This window comes from Rhineura floridana, chromosome 19 (genome assembly GCF_030035675.1).
Source record: "Rhineura floridana isolate rRhiFlo1 chromosome 19, rRhiFlo1.hap2, whole genome shotgun sequence".
Lineage (NCBI taxonomy): Eukaryota > Metazoa > Chordata > Lepidosauria > Squamata > Rhineuridae > Rhineura > Rhineura floridana.
Window position 1 is genome coordinate 27040078 of NC_084498.1, and position 18746 is coordinate 27058823.

The 18746-nt window shown below is 48.6% G+C and overlaps 2 protein-coding genes across 3 annotated transcripts in view; both read left to right on the forward strand.

Annotated features, from left to right (window-relative positions):
- Positions 1-3065, forward strand: part of SCARF2 (scavenger receptor class F member 2) — a 40383-nt gene extending 37318 nt beyond the window's left edge. Inside the window, exon 11 of one of the 2 annotated variants that reach the window (XM_061602314.1) lies at positions 953-3065. In XM_061602314.1, coding sequence (XP_061458298.1) covers positions 953-2148 — 1196 coding nt within the window. In that variant the 3' untranslated portion in view covers positions 2149-3065. The remainder of the gene's footprint in view (positions 1-952) is intronic. The other variant, XM_061602315.1, reaches the window with a different exon arrangement.
- Positions 3066-11238: 8173 nt separating this feature from the next.
- Positions 11239-17780, forward strand: DGCR6 (DiGeorge syndrome critical region gene 6). Its single transcript, XM_061602317.1, has 5 exons — positions 11239-11718; positions 13480-13640; positions 15393-15493; positions 15808-15948; positions 16298-17780. The coding sequence occupies exons 1-5, from the start codon at positions 11558-11560 to the stop codon at positions 16379-16381; spliced, it is 648 nt and encodes a 215-aa protein (XP_061458301.1). The 5' UTR covers positions 11239-11557; the 3' UTR covers positions 16382-17780.
- Positions 17781-18746: the final 966 nt, after the last annotated feature.

The following is an 18746-nucleotide window of genomic DNA, read 5'->3' on the forward strand; positions in this document are numbered from 1 at the left end:
CAGTGTGAGTTGTAGTGCAAAACAGCTAGAGAGCAACACGTTTCGGAAAGGCTGCTTTGACCCGTTTGGCAACACAGTCAGATGGATCAAGCCACCGCCCCCACCCGCCCACCATGCAGGGGGATGGGGAAGAGCTTGCATTCTCCATTCTTTTGGCTTTGGCTTTGTTTATTCGAGGTGGGGGACTGTGGCCCTCCGGATGCTGTTGAGTTCCAACTCCCATCCGCCCCAGCCAGCATAGCCAATGATCAGGGGTGGTGATGATGATGATTTATTACCTGCCCTTTACTCTAAGGTCCCAGGGCAAGTCACAACCATTTAAAATGCAACATGAAAAACAGGTTAATACAAATTACAATCACAAGAAACGGGTGCGTCCTACAATTATACATCTCAGGTGTCAAAGGCCAGGGCAAAGAGGTGCATCTTCAGCATAGGATGAAAGCTGTACAGTGAAGGAGCGAGACACACCTCTGTGGGGAGGGGGTGCCACACAGAGGATGCCCTCACCCGGGTTACACACACACACACACACACAATTTCTGAGGATGGCACAACTACCAAAAGGGCCCACTCTGCTGACCTCAACACCTGAGAGGATCTATAGGGAAGGAGGGGGTCTCTCTTATATTGGGGGCCTACGTCGTCTAGTGCTTTAAACACTGAGAGTACCTTCAATTGGGCCCGGAAAGGAACTGGCAACCAATTTTATGCAGTCTAAATGGAAACCCAGCCAGTAATCTGGCCACTACATTTTGGACCAGTGGAAGTTTCCGAGTCATCTTCAAGGGCAGCCCCATGTAGTGTGCAGTGCCATAATCCAGTCTGTCATCCAGCAGAATCTAGAGGGCCACCAGCTCCCCCATTCTTGGTCTAAAGGGTTTTAAAACGTGGCTCAACACGGCTGCTGTTCTTACAAATCTAATGAGCTCTGCCTGCTTTGCCTCTCCAGAGAGTGTGAGTGACAGCAAAGACAGAGTCGCTGCTCCTTGCAACCCAGTGGAGAAGGTGGTGCCGCCCATCAGCGAGGAGGAAGCCGGAGAGTACACCGTCTTAAAAGAGAGCAGCTCCATCCAGGTGGACAGCAGCGAGACGCCGTTGCTCAAGTCTTCCGACAGTGAGCGCTCCTCTTCTGGCTCCGGTTCGGTCAGTGGGGCCCTCTACGCCAGGATAGCTCGCCTCTCCAAGCAGTCCAGAGATGAGGATGAAAACGCTGTGGAAAACAAAAGCACCAAGCCCCCATCGCCGGAGCGAGCTAAGCCCCCTCCACCGGACCCCTCAACGAAGCCCAAAGTCTCTTGGATCCACAGCAAGTACAGCTCCAATCAGTCCAACTCCTTACCTGCCATTGGGATGGCCGACCTGTCGGACCACAAACAGGGGCTAGCTAAGCGGAAGAGGAGCCCCAGCGAGACGTCGGCCGGGGTCCATGGCCGACCCGACGACAAGGCGCCTGCGAGGGGCAAAGATAAGGCCCCGAAGCACCCGAAGGAGGTGAGCTCCTCTGAAGGCAAGACCCTCTGTGCTTCCGGGGAGCACCTTTCCCCGTCCAAACTCAAGCAGAGGCACAAGACCAGCCCAGAACAGATGGAGAACATCAACGGGGCCGTCCAGAACGTGATCAAAAAGATAGGGAGCTACCCCCCAGACCGGAAAGGGGGTGATGCCCCCAAAAGCCCCAGTCACAGCAAACTGCGCTCTGAAGTCATCCATCCCCATCTGTCTTCGGAAGCGGCCACGCTGCTGGCGGCACAACTGAAGGAAAAGACTCAAAGCCTGAATAGGGGCGACGGGGGTGCAAGGCAGAACGGGGTGAGCCCCCTGCCGGCCCAGAGGGAGAAGCCGACTCCCCCGCAGAAGGCCAAGCGGTCCATAGCGGCCGGCGGCCAGAAGTCCAGCAAGCCCCTGCTGCCAACGTCCCCCAACTTGCAGAAACTTATCAGCCCCGTTGTGGAGGCGCCGGCCGGTGACCCCAAAAGGGGGGAGAAGCACAGCTCCAGCAGCACCCAGGAGCCAGCCCCTGCGGCCGGTGACCAGGTGGTCAAGAAAACCCCCATTAAAAAGCCACCCAGGAAGAAGAGCAGAGAAGTCGCCGTGGAGCAGCAGCCCAAAGCACCTGCCGCCACGTCCCCTCAGACTGTGCAGTAAAGGCGGCCTCGTGGCTCAAAGAGGCCTGCCAAAGAGGAAGTGGGAATTGCGGGTTGGGCAGGGAGGGACAGATCTGTCTTGGGGGGAACCAGGAGTCTGGCAGAGACTGTTGAGTGTGGCCCCCACACTGAGACACGGACCCTGATGACAACAGAGCCCCCCCCACCAGCATACCAAAAGCACTTCTGAATTCATTCCACCTTTGTGGAGCGGGGAGGGGGTTTTGTGGACCAAGCGCTGGGCGCTCGGGGAGGGGGAGGGTTAGCAGAGTGGGTTGGGCATGTCCTTATTTGTACCAGTATTATAATTGCATACACCCTGCTTCTCTCCCTAGGAATGTCCCAGTTTTTATAACCTGCAGAATGGAGTTGCTGGCTTTCTGTAACCTTGTTGGGTTCTTGCCACAGTGGCCTCAAAAGGCCACGGCATAAGCTCTGTGGAGCAGCCTTCGCCAACCTGGTGCCCCGTGCAGATATTTTGGACTAAAATTCCCATCAGCCCTAGTCAGCTTGGCCGTGTGATGCTGGGGTTGTTGTCCAAAACATCTACAGAGGGCGTCTGGTTGGTAAAGGCTGCTCTGTGACTCTAGAGGGGGGGCTACTTTTCCTCTCTTCCCGGCCACGTGTGCAGGCCTCGCGCTGGCCCGGAGACTCTGCTCACACGTGGCTTTGCCTAGCATCCCAAACCTGACTGGACCCGCTTTTCCCCATGGCCGTTTTGGGCGCTGTCCTCCCGTGCAGCCGTGCTGCCTCGAGCTGGCTTCGACGGAGGCCTGCCCTTTTTTTTGGCATCGGCAGTATGGCCGCCATGAAAGCCCGCCTGTCCTGGCTCCAACGAGGGCAGTTTGGTACGCAAGTCTAGCATCTCCACCGAAAGCTATCTCCATTAAAAAGAAATGATGTATTTCTCTCTTAGCTTGCGTGGTTTCCCTGCCTGCCCTTACTGCATTCCATCCTCCCCACCCTTTTCCAGGTGATAGTCTACTCTCCTCCCAATGGTCTGCATCCGGGTAAGGTCAGCTGGCCCTCAAGCAGGCCAGGAATTGGCACCCTGCAGGTTAGTGTGCCCCCGACCCTCCATCCTGGCTCGGTGAGCTGCCACTTTAATTTCCCACAGTGCCCTGGGACAGACGCTGTGTTAGTTGGGAAATTAAAAATGGCGGCTCCCAGCCACGCATTGCTGTTGCCAGGACAGCACATGCTTCTGGCCCATGGCCCACCGCCATAGGAGTCCCACCAGAGGGCTCTTTGCTAATGGCCCCTCAACGTAGGAGCCAGCCTCTGAGGAGCAGAGTGCTAGGGAAAGCTGCTCCCATGAGCCCAGCTAGCCCCGCCATGTGATGCTGAGGCTCATGGGAGCACAGCCACGGTGCCTGGGGCTGGTGGACGTTTTGGCCCGAAATAACTGGAGGGCGCTTGGACAGCAAAGGGTGCTGTGAAGTGTCAGGAGTTAAGGGCTAGGCCAAAAAGGCTTCCCAGCAGGAATGAGCTTTGAAGGAAAAGAGGGAGAGAGGCTGCAAGCTCAGAGGTGGCCTTCTGTTCCACGAACGAACGTGGCTCACGATCCACCGGGCTGCTCTTCTCTACAGTCCCCCATTGAAATGAGTATTTGAACGGATGTTGTGCAGGAGAATGCCTCAATGGGTTGTGGCTCCTTGAGCCAGATCTGTGCAGTCTTCAAGGACAAGGTACTGCCGTGGGCGTTCGTAGACCGGAAGCTAATGAGTCAACTCCTGGTGGTGTGCCAGGCACAGGTCTGCCACCTTTAACAGCATCCACCGCCTGCTCTTGCACATATAGATATGTGTGCGTCTGTGTATACACATATTTATATTATATAATGTTGATGGAATTAGTAGTATCCCCATGTGCCCCTTCACAGGTTCCATAAGCAAAATTTGGACGGGTCTTTATAAACGATTCCATGGCCATCTCGGTTCAGCTGGCAGACGGTGACTATTTGAAACCAGAGAAAGATGGAGGGATGCCCTTGCTGGAGACTGCGCAGCTGTTAGCTGCTCCCTGGTTTATATTTGGGTCTGTGGCGCGGCTCGTTCCAAAGTTCCTTTTTTCTTTTCCCTGTTTAGTCTGTGCAGGAGAGCACAAATCACAGCCGGATGTCATCACTCTGGCTTTCATTAGGGCCCACGTGGGCTGTCTCAGCTGATGCCTCCCCACCCAGAATACATCCTCTGCAGGATGCAGGGGGCAAGGGCTCCTTTGCACTTTCTTTGCTTACCCGCTTCTAAGCTGGGAAAGGCTGCCTGAAAGTCTGGCTCTGCCTCTCTGCTGGTCGCTCTTTGGTAGGAGGGGATTCAATTTAAAGTGCATTCAAGAGCACTATCCCCCTAGCACAACAAATCCACTTAAAGAAACCATTTCTGCAGCTAGGAAAGTGCCGAGGAAAATGCATCGAACAGTGTCAGATAAACCAACGACTCAACCTACAAATATATCCAGAAAAAGATTCATAGGGTCGCCATAAGTCGGGATCGACTTGAAGGCAGTACATAAAAAAACGAGAAGACGTGTAAACAGCCGGCAAGTAACCCAGAATGCCCAATTAAGGCCCGTACATTTTGTGCAAGGAACTTGGGGTGAATGAATGCTGATGAAACAGATCGTCTGGAGGGGCCCCTGGAGTGAAGAAGCAATACCAGCAGGGTTCCTGGTGGAGCATTGCTCCTGCAACACAGCCAGCCGCTGTCAGCAGAAGGAATTGGGCTGGAAACCTTGAGGAGCTATCCTTTCAGAGATTTGAGAGGGGGGGAGTGGGGCTGAGAAGTTGCTGGTGTAAGCCAGTTCAACCACAGCATTTGCGCTGCCTTCTTGAATAAGTGGAGAGGCCACGCCACTGGCGCTTGCTCGCTCTTACAAAAATGTGTTCACTATTACATCAATGCTGGACTTGCAGGGAGGAAATGGCTGCCACGCTCAGAAAGGTCTTTTATGAGTCCAGGCGTGCTTCACAGTTATACTAAAGCAGCCTTTGCCAACCTGGGTGCCCTCCGCACTCCCACCAGACCCATTGTCATACGCCAGTACTGGCTGCGGGTGATGGCAGTTTTAGGCCAAAATATCCAAAGGGCACCAGGTTAGCAAAGGTTGCGAGTAAAGCTTAGAGAAGAAAGAAGATTCCTTCCATGGGCAAGACGACTTTACAGCTGCCACCACCGTGGGCTCACACACACCCTCCCCTGCGAGTAAGGAAAGGACTTCAGCACATCATTTAACTATGGAATTAACTCTCACAAGAGGCAGTGGTGGCCACCAACTTGGAGGGCTTTAAAAGAGGTTTAAACAAAATCATGAAGGAGAATATGGCTATCAATGGTTACTAGCAATCTTCTGAATGCCAATTGCTGGAAACCGCCGGAGGGGAGAGTGCTCTTGCGCTCAGGTCCTGTTTGTTTGCTTCTGGTTGGCCACAGTGAGAACAGGATGCTGGACTAGAGGGGCCATTGGCCTGATCCTGCAGGCTCTTCTTAATATATGAGTCTTTGATCTGATCTAGCAAGGCTCTTCTTATGTTCTTAGTATAAGCCGGCTTCTCCTTGCCAGCCAGCCAGCTACAAAACCTCAAGGCTTCTCTCTCCTTCCCTGGCTGTCTGACTCCAGATTATCAAACTGTTTCCTCCAGGCACCATCTGAACTGGGGGCGTGTATGCAATTGCTAGTAGCCACCAGCCATCAAGGCCATTAAGGAAGCAATACAAAAGATACGATGCAATAGAAAAGCATTCCAGTACAAAGTGACAGGATAAACTTCCAAGGCGACCAGTGACGTTGCGAATCTTGCCGCAGAGAAAGGGAGAGTGCCCCATGGCTCAGAGTGGCTCTTGGCGCCTGCCCACCGTGCTGGGAAAGGGCTCTGTGGACTGTCTAGAAATGTTTGATGGGCCCAAGGTGGTCTGTCCAGGGAGCGACAGGGTTGTACACTGACACAGGCAAAGCTTTTGCGGCAGGGTGCAACGTCAGTCATCCTTCTCCTTCCCCCACTGGCCAGCCAAGCCACACTTGCTGAACGCAGCCTGCAAGAGGCAGCCTTACTCTTAACAGCGCCCTGTTTGCTTCTTGCCAAGTTAAACATCTCTGGGCACAGCCGCAGTTCCCGCAAGGAACCCGGCCCTTAAGAACATAAGAACATAAGAAGAGCCTGGTGGATTAGGCCAGTGGCCCATCTAGTCCAGCATCCTGTTCTCACAGTGGCCAACCAGGTGCCTGGGGAAAGCCCGCAAGCAGGACCCGAGTGCAAGAACACTCTCCCCTCCTGAGGCTTCCGGCAACTGGTTTTCAGAAGCATGCTGCCTCTGACTAGGGTGGCAGAGCACAGCCATCATGGCTAGTAGCCATTGATAGCCCTGTCCTCCATGAATTTGTCTAATCTTCTTTTAAAGCCATCCAAGCTGGTGGCCATTACTGCATCTTGTGGGAGCAAATTCCATAGTTTAACTATGCGCTGAGTAAAGAAGTACTTCCTTTTGTCTGTCCTGAATCTTCCAACATTCAGCTTCTTTGAATGTCCACGAGTTCTAGTATTATGAGAGAGGGAGAAGAACTTTTCTCTATCCACTTTCTCAATGCCATGCATAATTTTATACACTTCTATCATGTCTCCTCTGAGCCACCTTTTCTCTAAACTAAAAAGCCCCAAATGCTGTAACCTTTCCTCGTAAGGGAGTCGCTCCATCCCCTTGATCATTCTGGTTGCCCTCTTCTGAACCTTTTGCAACTCTATAATATCCTTTTTGAGATGAGGCGACCAGAACTGTACACAGTATTCCAAATGCGGCCGCACCATAGATTTATACAACGGCATTATGATATTGGCTGTTTTATTTTCAATACCTTTCCTAATTATCGCTAGCATGGAATGTGCCTTTTTCACAGCTGCCGCACACTGGGTCGACATTTTCATCGTGCTGTCCACTACAACCCCGAGGTCTCTCTCCTGGTCGGTCACCGCCAGTTCAGACCCCATGTGCGTATATGTGAAATTCAGATTTTTTGCTCCAATATGCATAATTTTACACTTGTTTATATTGAATTGCATTTGCCATTTTTCCGCCCGTTCACTCAGTTTGGAGAGGTCTTTTTGGAACTCTTCGCAATTCCTTTTTGTTTTAACAACCCTGAACAATTTAGTGTCGTCAGCAAACTTGGCCACTTCACTGCTCACTCCTAATTCTAGGTCATTAATGAACAAGTTGAAAAGTACAGGTCCCAATACCGATCCTTGAGGGACTCCACTTTCTACAGCCCTCCATTGGGAGAACTGTCCGTTTATTCCTACTCTCTGCTTTCTGCTTCTTAACCAATTCCTTATCCACAAGAGGACCTCTCCTCTTATTCCATGACTGCTAAGCTTCCTCAGAAGCCTTTGGTGAGGTACCTTGTCAAACGCTTTTTGAAAGTCTAAGTACACTATGTCCACTGGATCACCTCTATCTATATGCTTGTTGACACTCTCAAAGAATTCTAATAGGTTACTAAGACAGGACTTTCCCTTGCAGAAGCCATGCTGGCTCTGCTTCAGCAAGGCTTGTTCTTCTATGTGCTTAGTTAATCTAGCTTTAATTATACTTTCTACCAGTTTTCCAGGGACAGAAGTTAAGCTAACTGGCCTGTAATTTCCGGGATCCCCTCTGGATCCCTTTTTGAAGATTGGCATTACATTTGCCACTTTCCAGTCCTCAGGCACGGAGGAGGACCCGAGGGACAAGTTACATATTTTAGTTAGCAGATCAGCAATTTCACCTTTGAGTTCTTTGAGAACTCTCGGGTGGATGCCATCCGGGCCCGGTGATTTGTCAGTTTTTATATTGTCCATTAAGCTTAGAACTTCCTCTCTCGTTACCACTATTTGTCTCAGTTCCTCAGAATCCCTTCCTGCAAATGTTAGTTCAGGTTCAGGGATCTGCCCTATATCTTCCACTGTGAAGACAGATGCAAAGAATTCATTTAGCTTCTCTGCAATCTCCTTATCGTTCTTTAGTACACCTTTGACTCCCTTATCATCCAAGGGTCCAATTGTCTCCCTAGATGGTCTCCTGCTTTGAATGTATTTATAGAATTTTTTGTTGTTGGTTTTTATGTTCTTAGCAATGTGCTCCTCAAAATCTTTTTTAGCATCCCTTATTGTCTTCTTGCATTTCTTTTGCCAGAGTTTGTGTTCTTTTTTATTTTCTTCATTCGGACAAGACTTCCATTTTCTGAAGGAAGACTTTTTGCCTCTTAAGAGCTTCCTTGACTTTGCTCGTTAACCATGCTGGCATCTTCTTGGCCCTGGCGGTACCTTTTCTGATCTGCGGTATGCACTCCAGTTGAGCTTATAATATAGTGTTTTTAAACAACTTCCAAGCATTTTCGAGTGATGTGACCCTCTGGACTTTGTTTTTCAGCGTTCTTTTTACCAATCCCCTAATTTTTGTGAAGTTTCCTCTTTTGAAGTCAAATGTGACCGTGTTGGATTTTCTTGGCAATTGGCCAGTTACATGTATGTTTAATTTAATAGCACTGTGGTCACTGCTCCCAATCGGTTCAACAACACTTACATCTCGCACCAGGTCCCGGTCCCCACTGAGGATTAAGTCCAGGGTTGCCGTCCCTCTGGTCGGTTCCATGACCAACTGATCTAGGGAATAGTCATTTAGAGTATCTAGAAACTTTGCTTCTTTGTCATGACTGGAACACATATGCAGCCAGTCTATGTCCGGGTAGTTGAAGTCACCCATTACTACCACATTTCCTAGTTTGGATGCTTCCTCAATTTCATATCTCATCTCAAGGTCTCCCTGAGCATTTTGATCAGGGGGACGATAGATCGTTCCCAGTATTAAGTCCCTCCTGGGGCACGGTATCACCACCCACCCTGCCCTTCCCAGAGACAGGCAGGCAGCTGAAAACGACAGAATCCTGAGCACGGCGGCTCTTGCTAGCCGAATTAGAAAACGCTGGGGACCTACATCTGGTAGCTATTAAGAGGGGTTGTGGGGAGGGGGAGCGCAAGGAATTGTGGGAGAAGTCAAGACAGCATAGAGCAGACTTCCCCAACCTGGTGCCTTAAAGATGCTTTGAACTCCAGCTCCCATCCACCCCAGCCAAAAACATCTGGAAGGCACCAGGTTGGGGAAGGCTGGTCAATAAAAGGGCAAAAGGAGTCAGGAATGTTTGGAGAGGCTTTATCCTCTGCTGCGTGGAGCCAGTTCTGGGATGGCTCCAAAAGGCAACACAAAGAGTGGCTTGGAGGGGGAACCTGCCTTACAGTCCAGCCATTGGTCCACCTACCTCACTATTGTCCGCACTGACTGGCAGCAGCTCTCAGGGGACATTTCCAGCCCTACCTAGAGATGCCCTCGGGGACTGAACCTGGGACCTTTTGCGTGTGCAAAGCAGATGCTCTAACCACTGAGCTACGGAGCTCCCAAACAATTTGGCAGGCATCAATGAAGAGCAGACCGTTGAAAAAGCACAACCTAAGATTGTCTGCAGTAACATAAAGGATGCCAGAGTGGAGATATGAATATGAAAGTCTGTTTTTATTATGTTTAAAGTGTTTTTAGTGCTTTTGTTAGCCACCCTGGGCTGCTGCTGGGAGGAAGGGCGGGATATAAATCAAATTATTATTATTATTATTATTATTATTATTATTATTATTAATAATAATAATAATAATAATAATAATAATAATAATAATAATAATAATAATAATAATAATAATAATAATAATAATAATAATTTGTATCCCGCCCTTCCTCCCAGTAGGAGCCCAGGGCAGCAACCAAAAGCACTAAAAACATTAAAACATCATAAAAACAAACTTTAAAACACATTAAAACAAAAACATCTTCAAAAACATTACTTCAAAAAAGCTATCAAAACATCTTCTAAGATTAAAAACATTTAAAAAAAGAAAGTTTAAGAACATATTAAAAAGCAGTTCCAACACAGATGCAGACTGGGATAGGTCTCAACTTAAAAGGCTTGTTGAAATATAAACAATGACACTACTACTGAGCAAACACATGAATTGGTTGCAAGGCCTTAACTGACGGCAAGGCTCAGCCCCAGAAGTTATTTGAAAGCTAGATTGGGCTCAGCTCTAGAACAATTTCGTATCGTAATTTAATGCCTGTGAGCCAACCTTGAGGTGAAGAGCCAGAATTAAATTTAACAAACATACACTGACTTTTACATCCCTATTTTACAAAAGCATGTTTTTGTTGATTAAAGGGGGGGAACTTTATAAACATGCTCAGAGGTGCTACGCTTTTATGTATTAACTGTTCTGCTGAGCGGAGGCCGGGAGGAAAACTCCGCACATTGTTCATTTTAAGAAATAACCATTGGCTGGGACTCCTGGGTAAAAGAGGTCAACAGTGGTACTCCAGACCTGCCCCATTGGTCATTTTTGTATTTGAGACCCTGAAAGGTACACAAAAAATAAAAATAAAATGCCCATTTGTGCTGAGGCTCAGCTGAAGGAAAAATAATAATGAATGGCCAGGAGCAAACACGTGCCCTTGGAAAACCTGTTCCACTAACAGGCATCAGAAAGAATCACAGATAATTTATGCCTTTGCATTCACTTTGTACCCCAAAAAACATTCTGCTAGCGGTGAGGGGATTGTGCCCATGCTCAAAGGCTCCCACCTGTATTCTGCACAGAAAAAAGGGAGAAAATACTTCACATTCTTCTTTGGGGAGATAGGGAGGGCCCTCTGCCTATGCTCAGAGGCACATACTCCTTATTCTGCACAGACAAAAGCAAAATAAGGTATTTCAGTTTCTACTTTTGGAGGGGGTGAGTCACTCTGTTCATGCTCAGAGACACCTAGTGCTCATTCTGCACACCCCAAAGTGTAAGAAATGCTTCAGGTTCTGGGGTTTTGGGACGGAGGGAGGGCGAACAGGCAGGGCCCTCTGCCCATGCTCAGAAGCTCCTAGTCTTCATTCTGCACAGACAAAAACGAGAGAAAAATACTTCAGATTCTGCTTTCGCGAGGGGCGAGGACACTCTGCCCATGCTCAGATGCACCTAGCCCTCGCTGTGCAGACCCAAAAGTAAAAGAAATACTTCAGTTTGGAGACGGGGGAGGGGAGGCACTCTGTTATCGCTCAGAAGCACCTCGTCCTTACACAGGGCACGCAAAAAGCAAGAGAAAATACTTCAGGTTCTGCTTTTGGGGGGGGGGTTAAAGAGGCAGGGCCCTCTGCCCATGCTCAGAGGCACTCGCGGGGGCGGCCTCTCGACACGCCCGCCCGCCCGCGGCCTGAAGAGAGAAGCGCCTGATCTGGGGCAGGTCCCGCCAGCCGCCGCCGCCGCCTTCCAGCGAGAGGCGGAGGCCGAGCGGGCAAGGATAGGAAAGGCCGCAGCGGAGGCCCCCGCTCCGGCCTAGCCGCCTGCTTCCATGGCGCGCTTCGGGACGGGCTTCGCCTACGAGGACGCCGCCGCCGCCGCTGCGGGGACAGGCCTCGCCGGAGCCGGCGCGGGCGAGCGGCAGGCCCGGCAGCAGGCGCGCCACTACCAGCTCCTCTCCGAGCTGCAGGCCCTCGTCAAGGAGCTGCCCAGGTGGGGCGCCCGGGGGCACCCGCCCCGCTTGGGGGGCTGTTTTGGAGGAGCCTCGGGGCGGGGGAAGGCCGCTGCCTAGTCAGGGGGTGCCCGGGTGGGGGCCGGGCTGGCTGTTTATTCTTCTTCTTGTTCGGTTGCAACGTTTTCTGTCTTGCCTTTCTGCAGAAACAGCACGCAGGGCAGCTCACCATTTTAATAGAAAAAACAAAATTGCAAATTGATGATGATGATGATGACTACTGCTACTACATTTGTTAGTCGCTTGCTACCTAAAATGTCTCAGAGCAATTTACGACTTGCAAGCAGTTCTGCAGGAAGAGCCCCCCCCGCCCCCTGATCATTGTTTATTTATTATTTATTTATTCTACTTGTATACCGCCCCATAGCCCAAGCTCTCTGGGCGGTTTACAGTAACTAAAAACAAATACAATTTAAAATACATCTTTGAAAAAACAATTTAAAACACAATTTAAAAATTTAAAACAAAACACATGCTAAAATGCTAAAAGGTCAAGCTTGGGGGTGGAAGATGCCAGTTTAATGAGGATGTTAGAAAATAATTGATAGAATGTACAATGTTTTCCTAGATCTATCTGTGTTTCTCCCTACTCAGTCAAGAGAGTCGTGCTGCACCTTCAGGACTTACCAGATGTATTATTTACTTCTATAGTGTAAATATTATTATTAATAATAATAACCTTTGTTAGTTGCTTACTACATAAAGTGCCTCAAAGCAAGTTACAACTGCAGGCAATTCTGCAGAGAAAGGAGCATTCAAAATGGTCATAAAACAAAAGATTCTTGTGGCACCTTCAGGACTTACCAAATTATTAATTTCTATAGTATAAATTAGTAGTAGTAGTAGTAGTCACTTACTGTGCCCTGAAATGACTTGCAACTGCAGGCAGTTCTGCAGAAAAAGAGGCACCCACAATGATCATAAAACAACGAAAAGAATACTGTGGCAACTTTCAGGACATAACGCGTTTATTAGTTGTTTCTGTATCGTACATTTATGTATTATGACAGACGTGCTATCAAAATGGTCATAGGGTTGGAGCAACTAGCGTATAAGGAAAGGTTAAGATATTTGGAGCTTTTTTAGTTTAGAAAAAACGAGTTAAGGTGAGGGGGACATGACAGAGGCGCATGAAATTATGCATGGGGTGGAGAAAGTAGATACTGGGAAGTTTTTCTCCCTCTCTCCACCTACTAGAGAAAGCCCAGTTGAGCCTAAAGTTCCAAAGCACTGTTGCACTGTAAATCCACTTTCCTGGTTTCTGTGTTCTTTGTGGGTCACTGTGTTTTCTTGTCTGATTACCACCATTAGAGAGGCTGAGGAGGTTTTTTTAAAGAAACTTCAGAGCAGAAGAAGAACCCTGAAGCTGGATCCGGCCAAAGGGGGCCCATCCTGCCTCCTGTTCTCCCAGTGGCCAGCCAGTTGCATCTTCTGGGAAGCCCGCAAGCAGGACCTGAGTGCAGCAGTGCTTTCCCCACTTGTGGCTCCCAGCAACTGGCATTCAAAAGCATGCTGCCTCTGACCCTGAAGGCAGAGCGTAGCCATCAGGGCTAATAGTCATTGGTAGCCATCTTTATACTCAGGTTCTGCTTCCAGGCTTCCCATGGGAATCTGGTTGGCCACCGTGTGAACAAGATGCTGGACTAGATGGACCACTGGCCTGGTCCTACAGGCTGTTCATATGTTACGCTGTGCCCTGTACTCTGAAGCGTCCTTGACTCAGTGCTGCGTTTCCCTTCCAGCTCTTCCCAGCAGAGGCTGTCATACACCATCCTCAGTGACCTGGCATTGGCTCTCATTGATGGGACAGTCTTTGAGATTGTCCAGGGCCTACTGGAGATCCAGCACCTGACGGAAAGAAACCTCTACAACCAGCGGCTCAAGCTGCACAATGAACACCGAGGCAAGAGGGGGTAGATCACGTGCATGAATTGGCTGCATCTCACCAACCAACATCTTGTCCTCGCCCTTCCGGGTGGTGAAACAATGGGATGCATATGTGATTTCAGCCTCCTCTTCTTAATGAGTGAGATGAGGGCTCTCATCCAGTTGATGAGTACAGGAGGTGGTGACTGTTTGAGATTATCATGCAGGACCAGAGGCAATCTGCACATATGCACTCTCACAACTGCACCACACACTTTGCAGGAGAGAGAAATTGGGAATTCAGAAATTGAGTAGATATTGAGGCACCTGAGTTGAGCATCTCTGCAGCATTAGGGAGAGAAGACTCTACCAAGTGTGTCTTGGCTCTTAAGAATGCTTCCCACATCCTCTTGAGAACTCTGGTCAAGGTGGAAAGAAATCCATGATCTTTAAACCAAAAAAATAGGATTTTTCATTTTGTTTTGTTAAGTACACACAACTCTTTAAAAAAAACTGGTATAAAATGATATCTAAATTTAAAACAAGCATGTTAAAGTCTTCACTCTTTAGCCCCTAAAACTGAATCCATGACCTATCCAAACAGAATGAGCTGAAAGACTTTTGAAGCCAAAGATTATGAATATTGCATACCAGAGAATTTCAGGTATTGAATATATTATTGTTCAAATTATGAATATCTAAGCTCTGTCAACAGATTGGCATAGCCATTTACTTGCCATGTCATGGGGAGAGAAAATGCGATGGCAAACCATTTGCTTTGATAGCAGATAATTAAAAGGGGGAAATAAGGTTAATTACAGATTGGCTGTGTGGTGGTTTAGACATTCTGCTATCCTCTTCTAGCCCCCCATTCTGTAGATCAACCTTTGCCAACCTGGTGCCCTCCAGCTGTTTTGGACTACAATTCCCATCAGCCCCTGCTGGCATGGCTGTGCAATCCTGGAGGGCTGATGGGAGCACAGCTGTGTTGGCTGGGGCTGATGGGAGTTGGAGGGCACCAGGTTGGCGAAGGTTGCTGCAGACAGTCACTAAATCCTAATTGCCTGAGGACGGGGCAGGGGCTGGCACCACACAAGCTCTGGAAGGTGATTATGTTCATATAGTTGGAAAAGGTTCAGAAGAGGGCAACCAGAATGATCAAGGGGATGGAGCGACTCCCTTACGAGGAAAGGTTGCAGCATTTGGGGCTTTTAAGTTTAGAGAAAAGGCAGGTCAGAGGAGACATGATAGAAGTGTATAAAATTATGCATGGCATTGAGAAAGTGGATAGAGAAAAGTTTTTCTTCCCTCATAATACTAGAAGCTGAATGTTGGAAGATTCAGGACAGACAAAAGGAAGTACTTCTTTACTCAGCTCATAGTTAAACGATGGAATTTGCTCCCACAAGATGCAGTAATGGCCACCAGCTTGGATGGCTTTAAAAGAAGATTAGACAAATTCATGGAGGACAGGGCTATCAATGGCTACTAGCCGTGATGGCTGTGCTCTGCCAGCCTAGTCAGAGGCAGCATGCTTCTGAAAACCAGTTGCCGGAAGCCTCAGGAGGGGAGAGTGTTCTTGCACTCAGGTCCTGCTTGCGGGCTTCCCCCCAGGCACCTGGTTGGCCACTGTGAGAACAGGATGCTGGACTAGATGGGCCACTGGCCTGATCCAGCAGGCTCTTCTTATGTTCTTATCCCGCGTGAATGACATTTGAAAAACGAATGAATGAAAAACGAATGACATTCTGCTTTTTGTCGTTCCCTTGCCCCCCATTTCTGCCTGCAGTTCTCAAGCAGGAGATGCACCATAAGCACAAGGAGGCGCAGCAGTCCTGCAAGCCTCACAACTTGCCCCTCCTCAAAGCAGCCCAGCAGAGGGAGCAGGAGGTAAGGCCCACCCCCCTCCCAAGGCAATTCCCTGGTGATCCCTCTGTGGCTGAACTTTTGCGTAAGGAGCAGCCTCCATATTTGGGGTTGTCTTGCAGCTTGTGCAATGGCTAGTGACCCTGTGGGGCATTTTCCTTCCTCTGTAGCTTGTTTGCAAGAGTAGCCCAGCCACGTGATCAGGAGGGTGGGTAAACCCTCACTGCAACAGCGTTTTGAACCGGCTGGTCTTTTTCCCGCCTTTCGATTTGGAGATACCTTTGTTGGGTTACCTGTCCCCTTCCCTCTCCTGTCTCTCTCTCGTTGTTGTCACTTAGGCCATGGAGCAGCGGATTCATGATGAACAGCAGATGATGGATGAGAAAATAGTCCTGGAGCTGGATCAGAAAGTTGTTGACCAGCAGAGCACGCTGGAGAAAGCTGGCGTCTCTGGGTTTTATATTACAACAAACCCTCAGGTGTGTGTGTAGAAGAGTTGTTAATTTGTCCACACAGGAGGTTCCACAGATAACTGCCCCTTACCTGGGTAATCAAAAGATAAGACAACCTTGAAAATAAATCTCATGGCCCCCTAGTCTTCTCTGCCACATATGAGCTGGGGGAACTTCCTGGTCACCTGGAGGCAATTTTTTACTTTCCACAAGTGACCAGGCAAGTGACCGCCTAGAGGAGGGCTGGAATAAGGCTCGGTGCATTTTTGCTTCTCCCCAACCCAGTCGATATCTTCATATATCACCCTAATATTGACATGGGTGGAGGAATGGGGCTCTTTCCGATGTAACAATAATAATTGTTTTCCTTTCACAGGAACTGACTCTCCAGATGAATCTGTTGGAGCTAATTCGAAAGCTGCAGCAAAAGGAATTGCAGCCAAGAAAGCCTTTCTCTTGAGAAGGGGGAGGGCACGATAACTGCTCCCCCCCCTCCCATTTCTAGGCACGATCCTCTGTGGGAGTCATGCTAAAGGAGATCAGTCAGTGTTTTATTTTCATATATAAAGGCTGGTACACCCAATTCCTTTACCAGACTGCAGAAGGAAAGAGGATCCAAGGGGGTGGGAGTTGCCCCTTTTCAGTGGGGAGGGAGAAGCATAGGTGGGGTGGGAGGGGGCTTTCTAATGCCCACAGCTAAGGAGGCCCAAAAGTTCAGTTTGTTTCCATGTTTATTTTTTATTTATTTTGTGTTATTTTTTAAAAAAAATCTGTTGTGGAATTTCCATTTATCTCAAGGCTGATGTTTTGAAATGGTGGTGCAGGAATTCTGACCTCCAAGGGAGGCAATAAACATAATTACTTGCCCCCCTGTTCAGCATCAGCGCAGGGAAAAGTGATTTTGGGATGACGAAGGAGCAGGAGAATGAATGAACCTGTGGTTCAAAGTGTTTGGCTGGCTGGACTGATTGGGCGGCCTTCCCCGAGTCAGACTGTGTCCTTCCATAATACCAAACCTGCCTCTAAAATCCTTTGGGGCATTGCAAGAACAGATTTTTTAAAAATGAGATGCTAGAGCAGGTGTGGGTTAGCTTTGGCCTTCCAGATGTTGCTGAACTACAGCTCCCATCATCAGTTTGCTGAGGCTGATGGGAGTTGTAGTGTAGCAGCATCTGGAGGGCCAAAGGTTCCCTACTTCTATTTTAGAAGAAACTGGGCCAGTGCTCATCCTGAAGCGCTGGCCAGGCTGCCAGTCGACAGGTGAGCTTTACTGAAGAACTCCTCAGTTGCTTCAGATACCTTTCTGGCCTGCAAAAATGAGCATCCTCAAGCAGTTTCTACCCCCTCTGAATGTGGGGAGTACTTGCTCTTGCCCTTAGTCCAAGAGTAGCCAACTTAATGCCTTCCAGACATTGTTGGGCTACAACTTGCATCCGCCCCAGCTAGCATGGCCAGTGCCTGGGGATGATGGGAGTTGTAATTCAGCAACATCTGGAGGGCTATCCCTGTGTTAAGGCTTTCTACAGCATCTAAAAGTGTGGGGCTCTGTCATGGCCAGTCTTGCACAGGTGTGGGGAACCTTTGGCCCTCTGGATCTTGCTGAAGTGCAGCTCCCATCATCCCTGGCCATTGGCTATGTTGCTGGGGCTGATGGGAGTTGTAGTTCAACATCTGGAGGGCCAAAGGCAGGAAGAGGAAATGAGATTCTGCAGCAACTTTCCCCACCCAGTTATCTCTGGGGGTGTTCATTGTGGTCTCCTGGGGGGCTTTATTTTACTTTATTTATATGTGAGTAAACATGTACAACATACAAAGGTAATTAACTTCAATAAAAACATCGATAAAGAGTGGTTGAAAAATTCACATCCCCAAAGCCTGTCTGAACACTACAGTTTTTAAAAGAGTTCCATGGGGCAGGGCCTGCCACCCTAAAGGCTCAGTTCTTGATGAAAGCTACTGAGCTTCAGGGCATGGAGCACCACCAAAAGTTTTTTGAATTAACATGACACCCTTTGGGCCCAAGTTATTTAGGGTTTTTTGAATTAACATGACACCCTTGAACCTGGCCCAGTAGCAGATTGATAAGCAGTGCCGTTCCCTCTGCAAAGGAGTAACATGTTGCCAGCAACTTGTTCCTGCGCAAGTGAGCTTTCGTATCCAGTCAAATGTTGCTCTTGGTTTTGACTGGAGGGAGGTCAAATCCCTGCTGCTGTTTGTCTGGTGCTTATCACAGTGATTTTCAGGACCCCCTGGGGAAAATTGGGGGTGGGGGAGGTTCCAGGGTAGTAGGGTGACTTCCTTGTAAATGAGTTCCAGTATGGATAGTTTGTTTTGTGAATGTTAGCTCCGTTTTTCCTAAACAGTTAAGAGTATAAATAAAACTCTAGAAAAAAAACAGCTTACGTTCACATTGATTAAGCAGTTTATAAATGTTTATAAATGTTCTAAGCAAAGCAATAGAAAGATTGCCAGTGGAAAATAACAGTAAAGACCACAAGAATTGCTTAGTCGGTGGCCCATCTATTCCAGTGTTTGGCATCCTCTTGAGAAGCTCGCAGGTGGCACACGGAGGTGACAGCCTCCCTGCTTTGCAGCCAGTATTGTGAGGTAGACTGCCTCTGAAGGTGGAGGTGCCATTTCATTACTAAGGCAAACAGACATCGATAGATCCTCTTCCATGAAACTTTCTAATTTTGGGGGTGAGGGATGACACAGAAGAAAGGAAAATATTCCCTAGCCTAGTGGTTCCTAAAGTTTTTGCTTGAAAATTGTTGAGTGTTGGCAGATGACTTAAGGCTTTTACTGCCTGTTGTGGCCATTGTAAT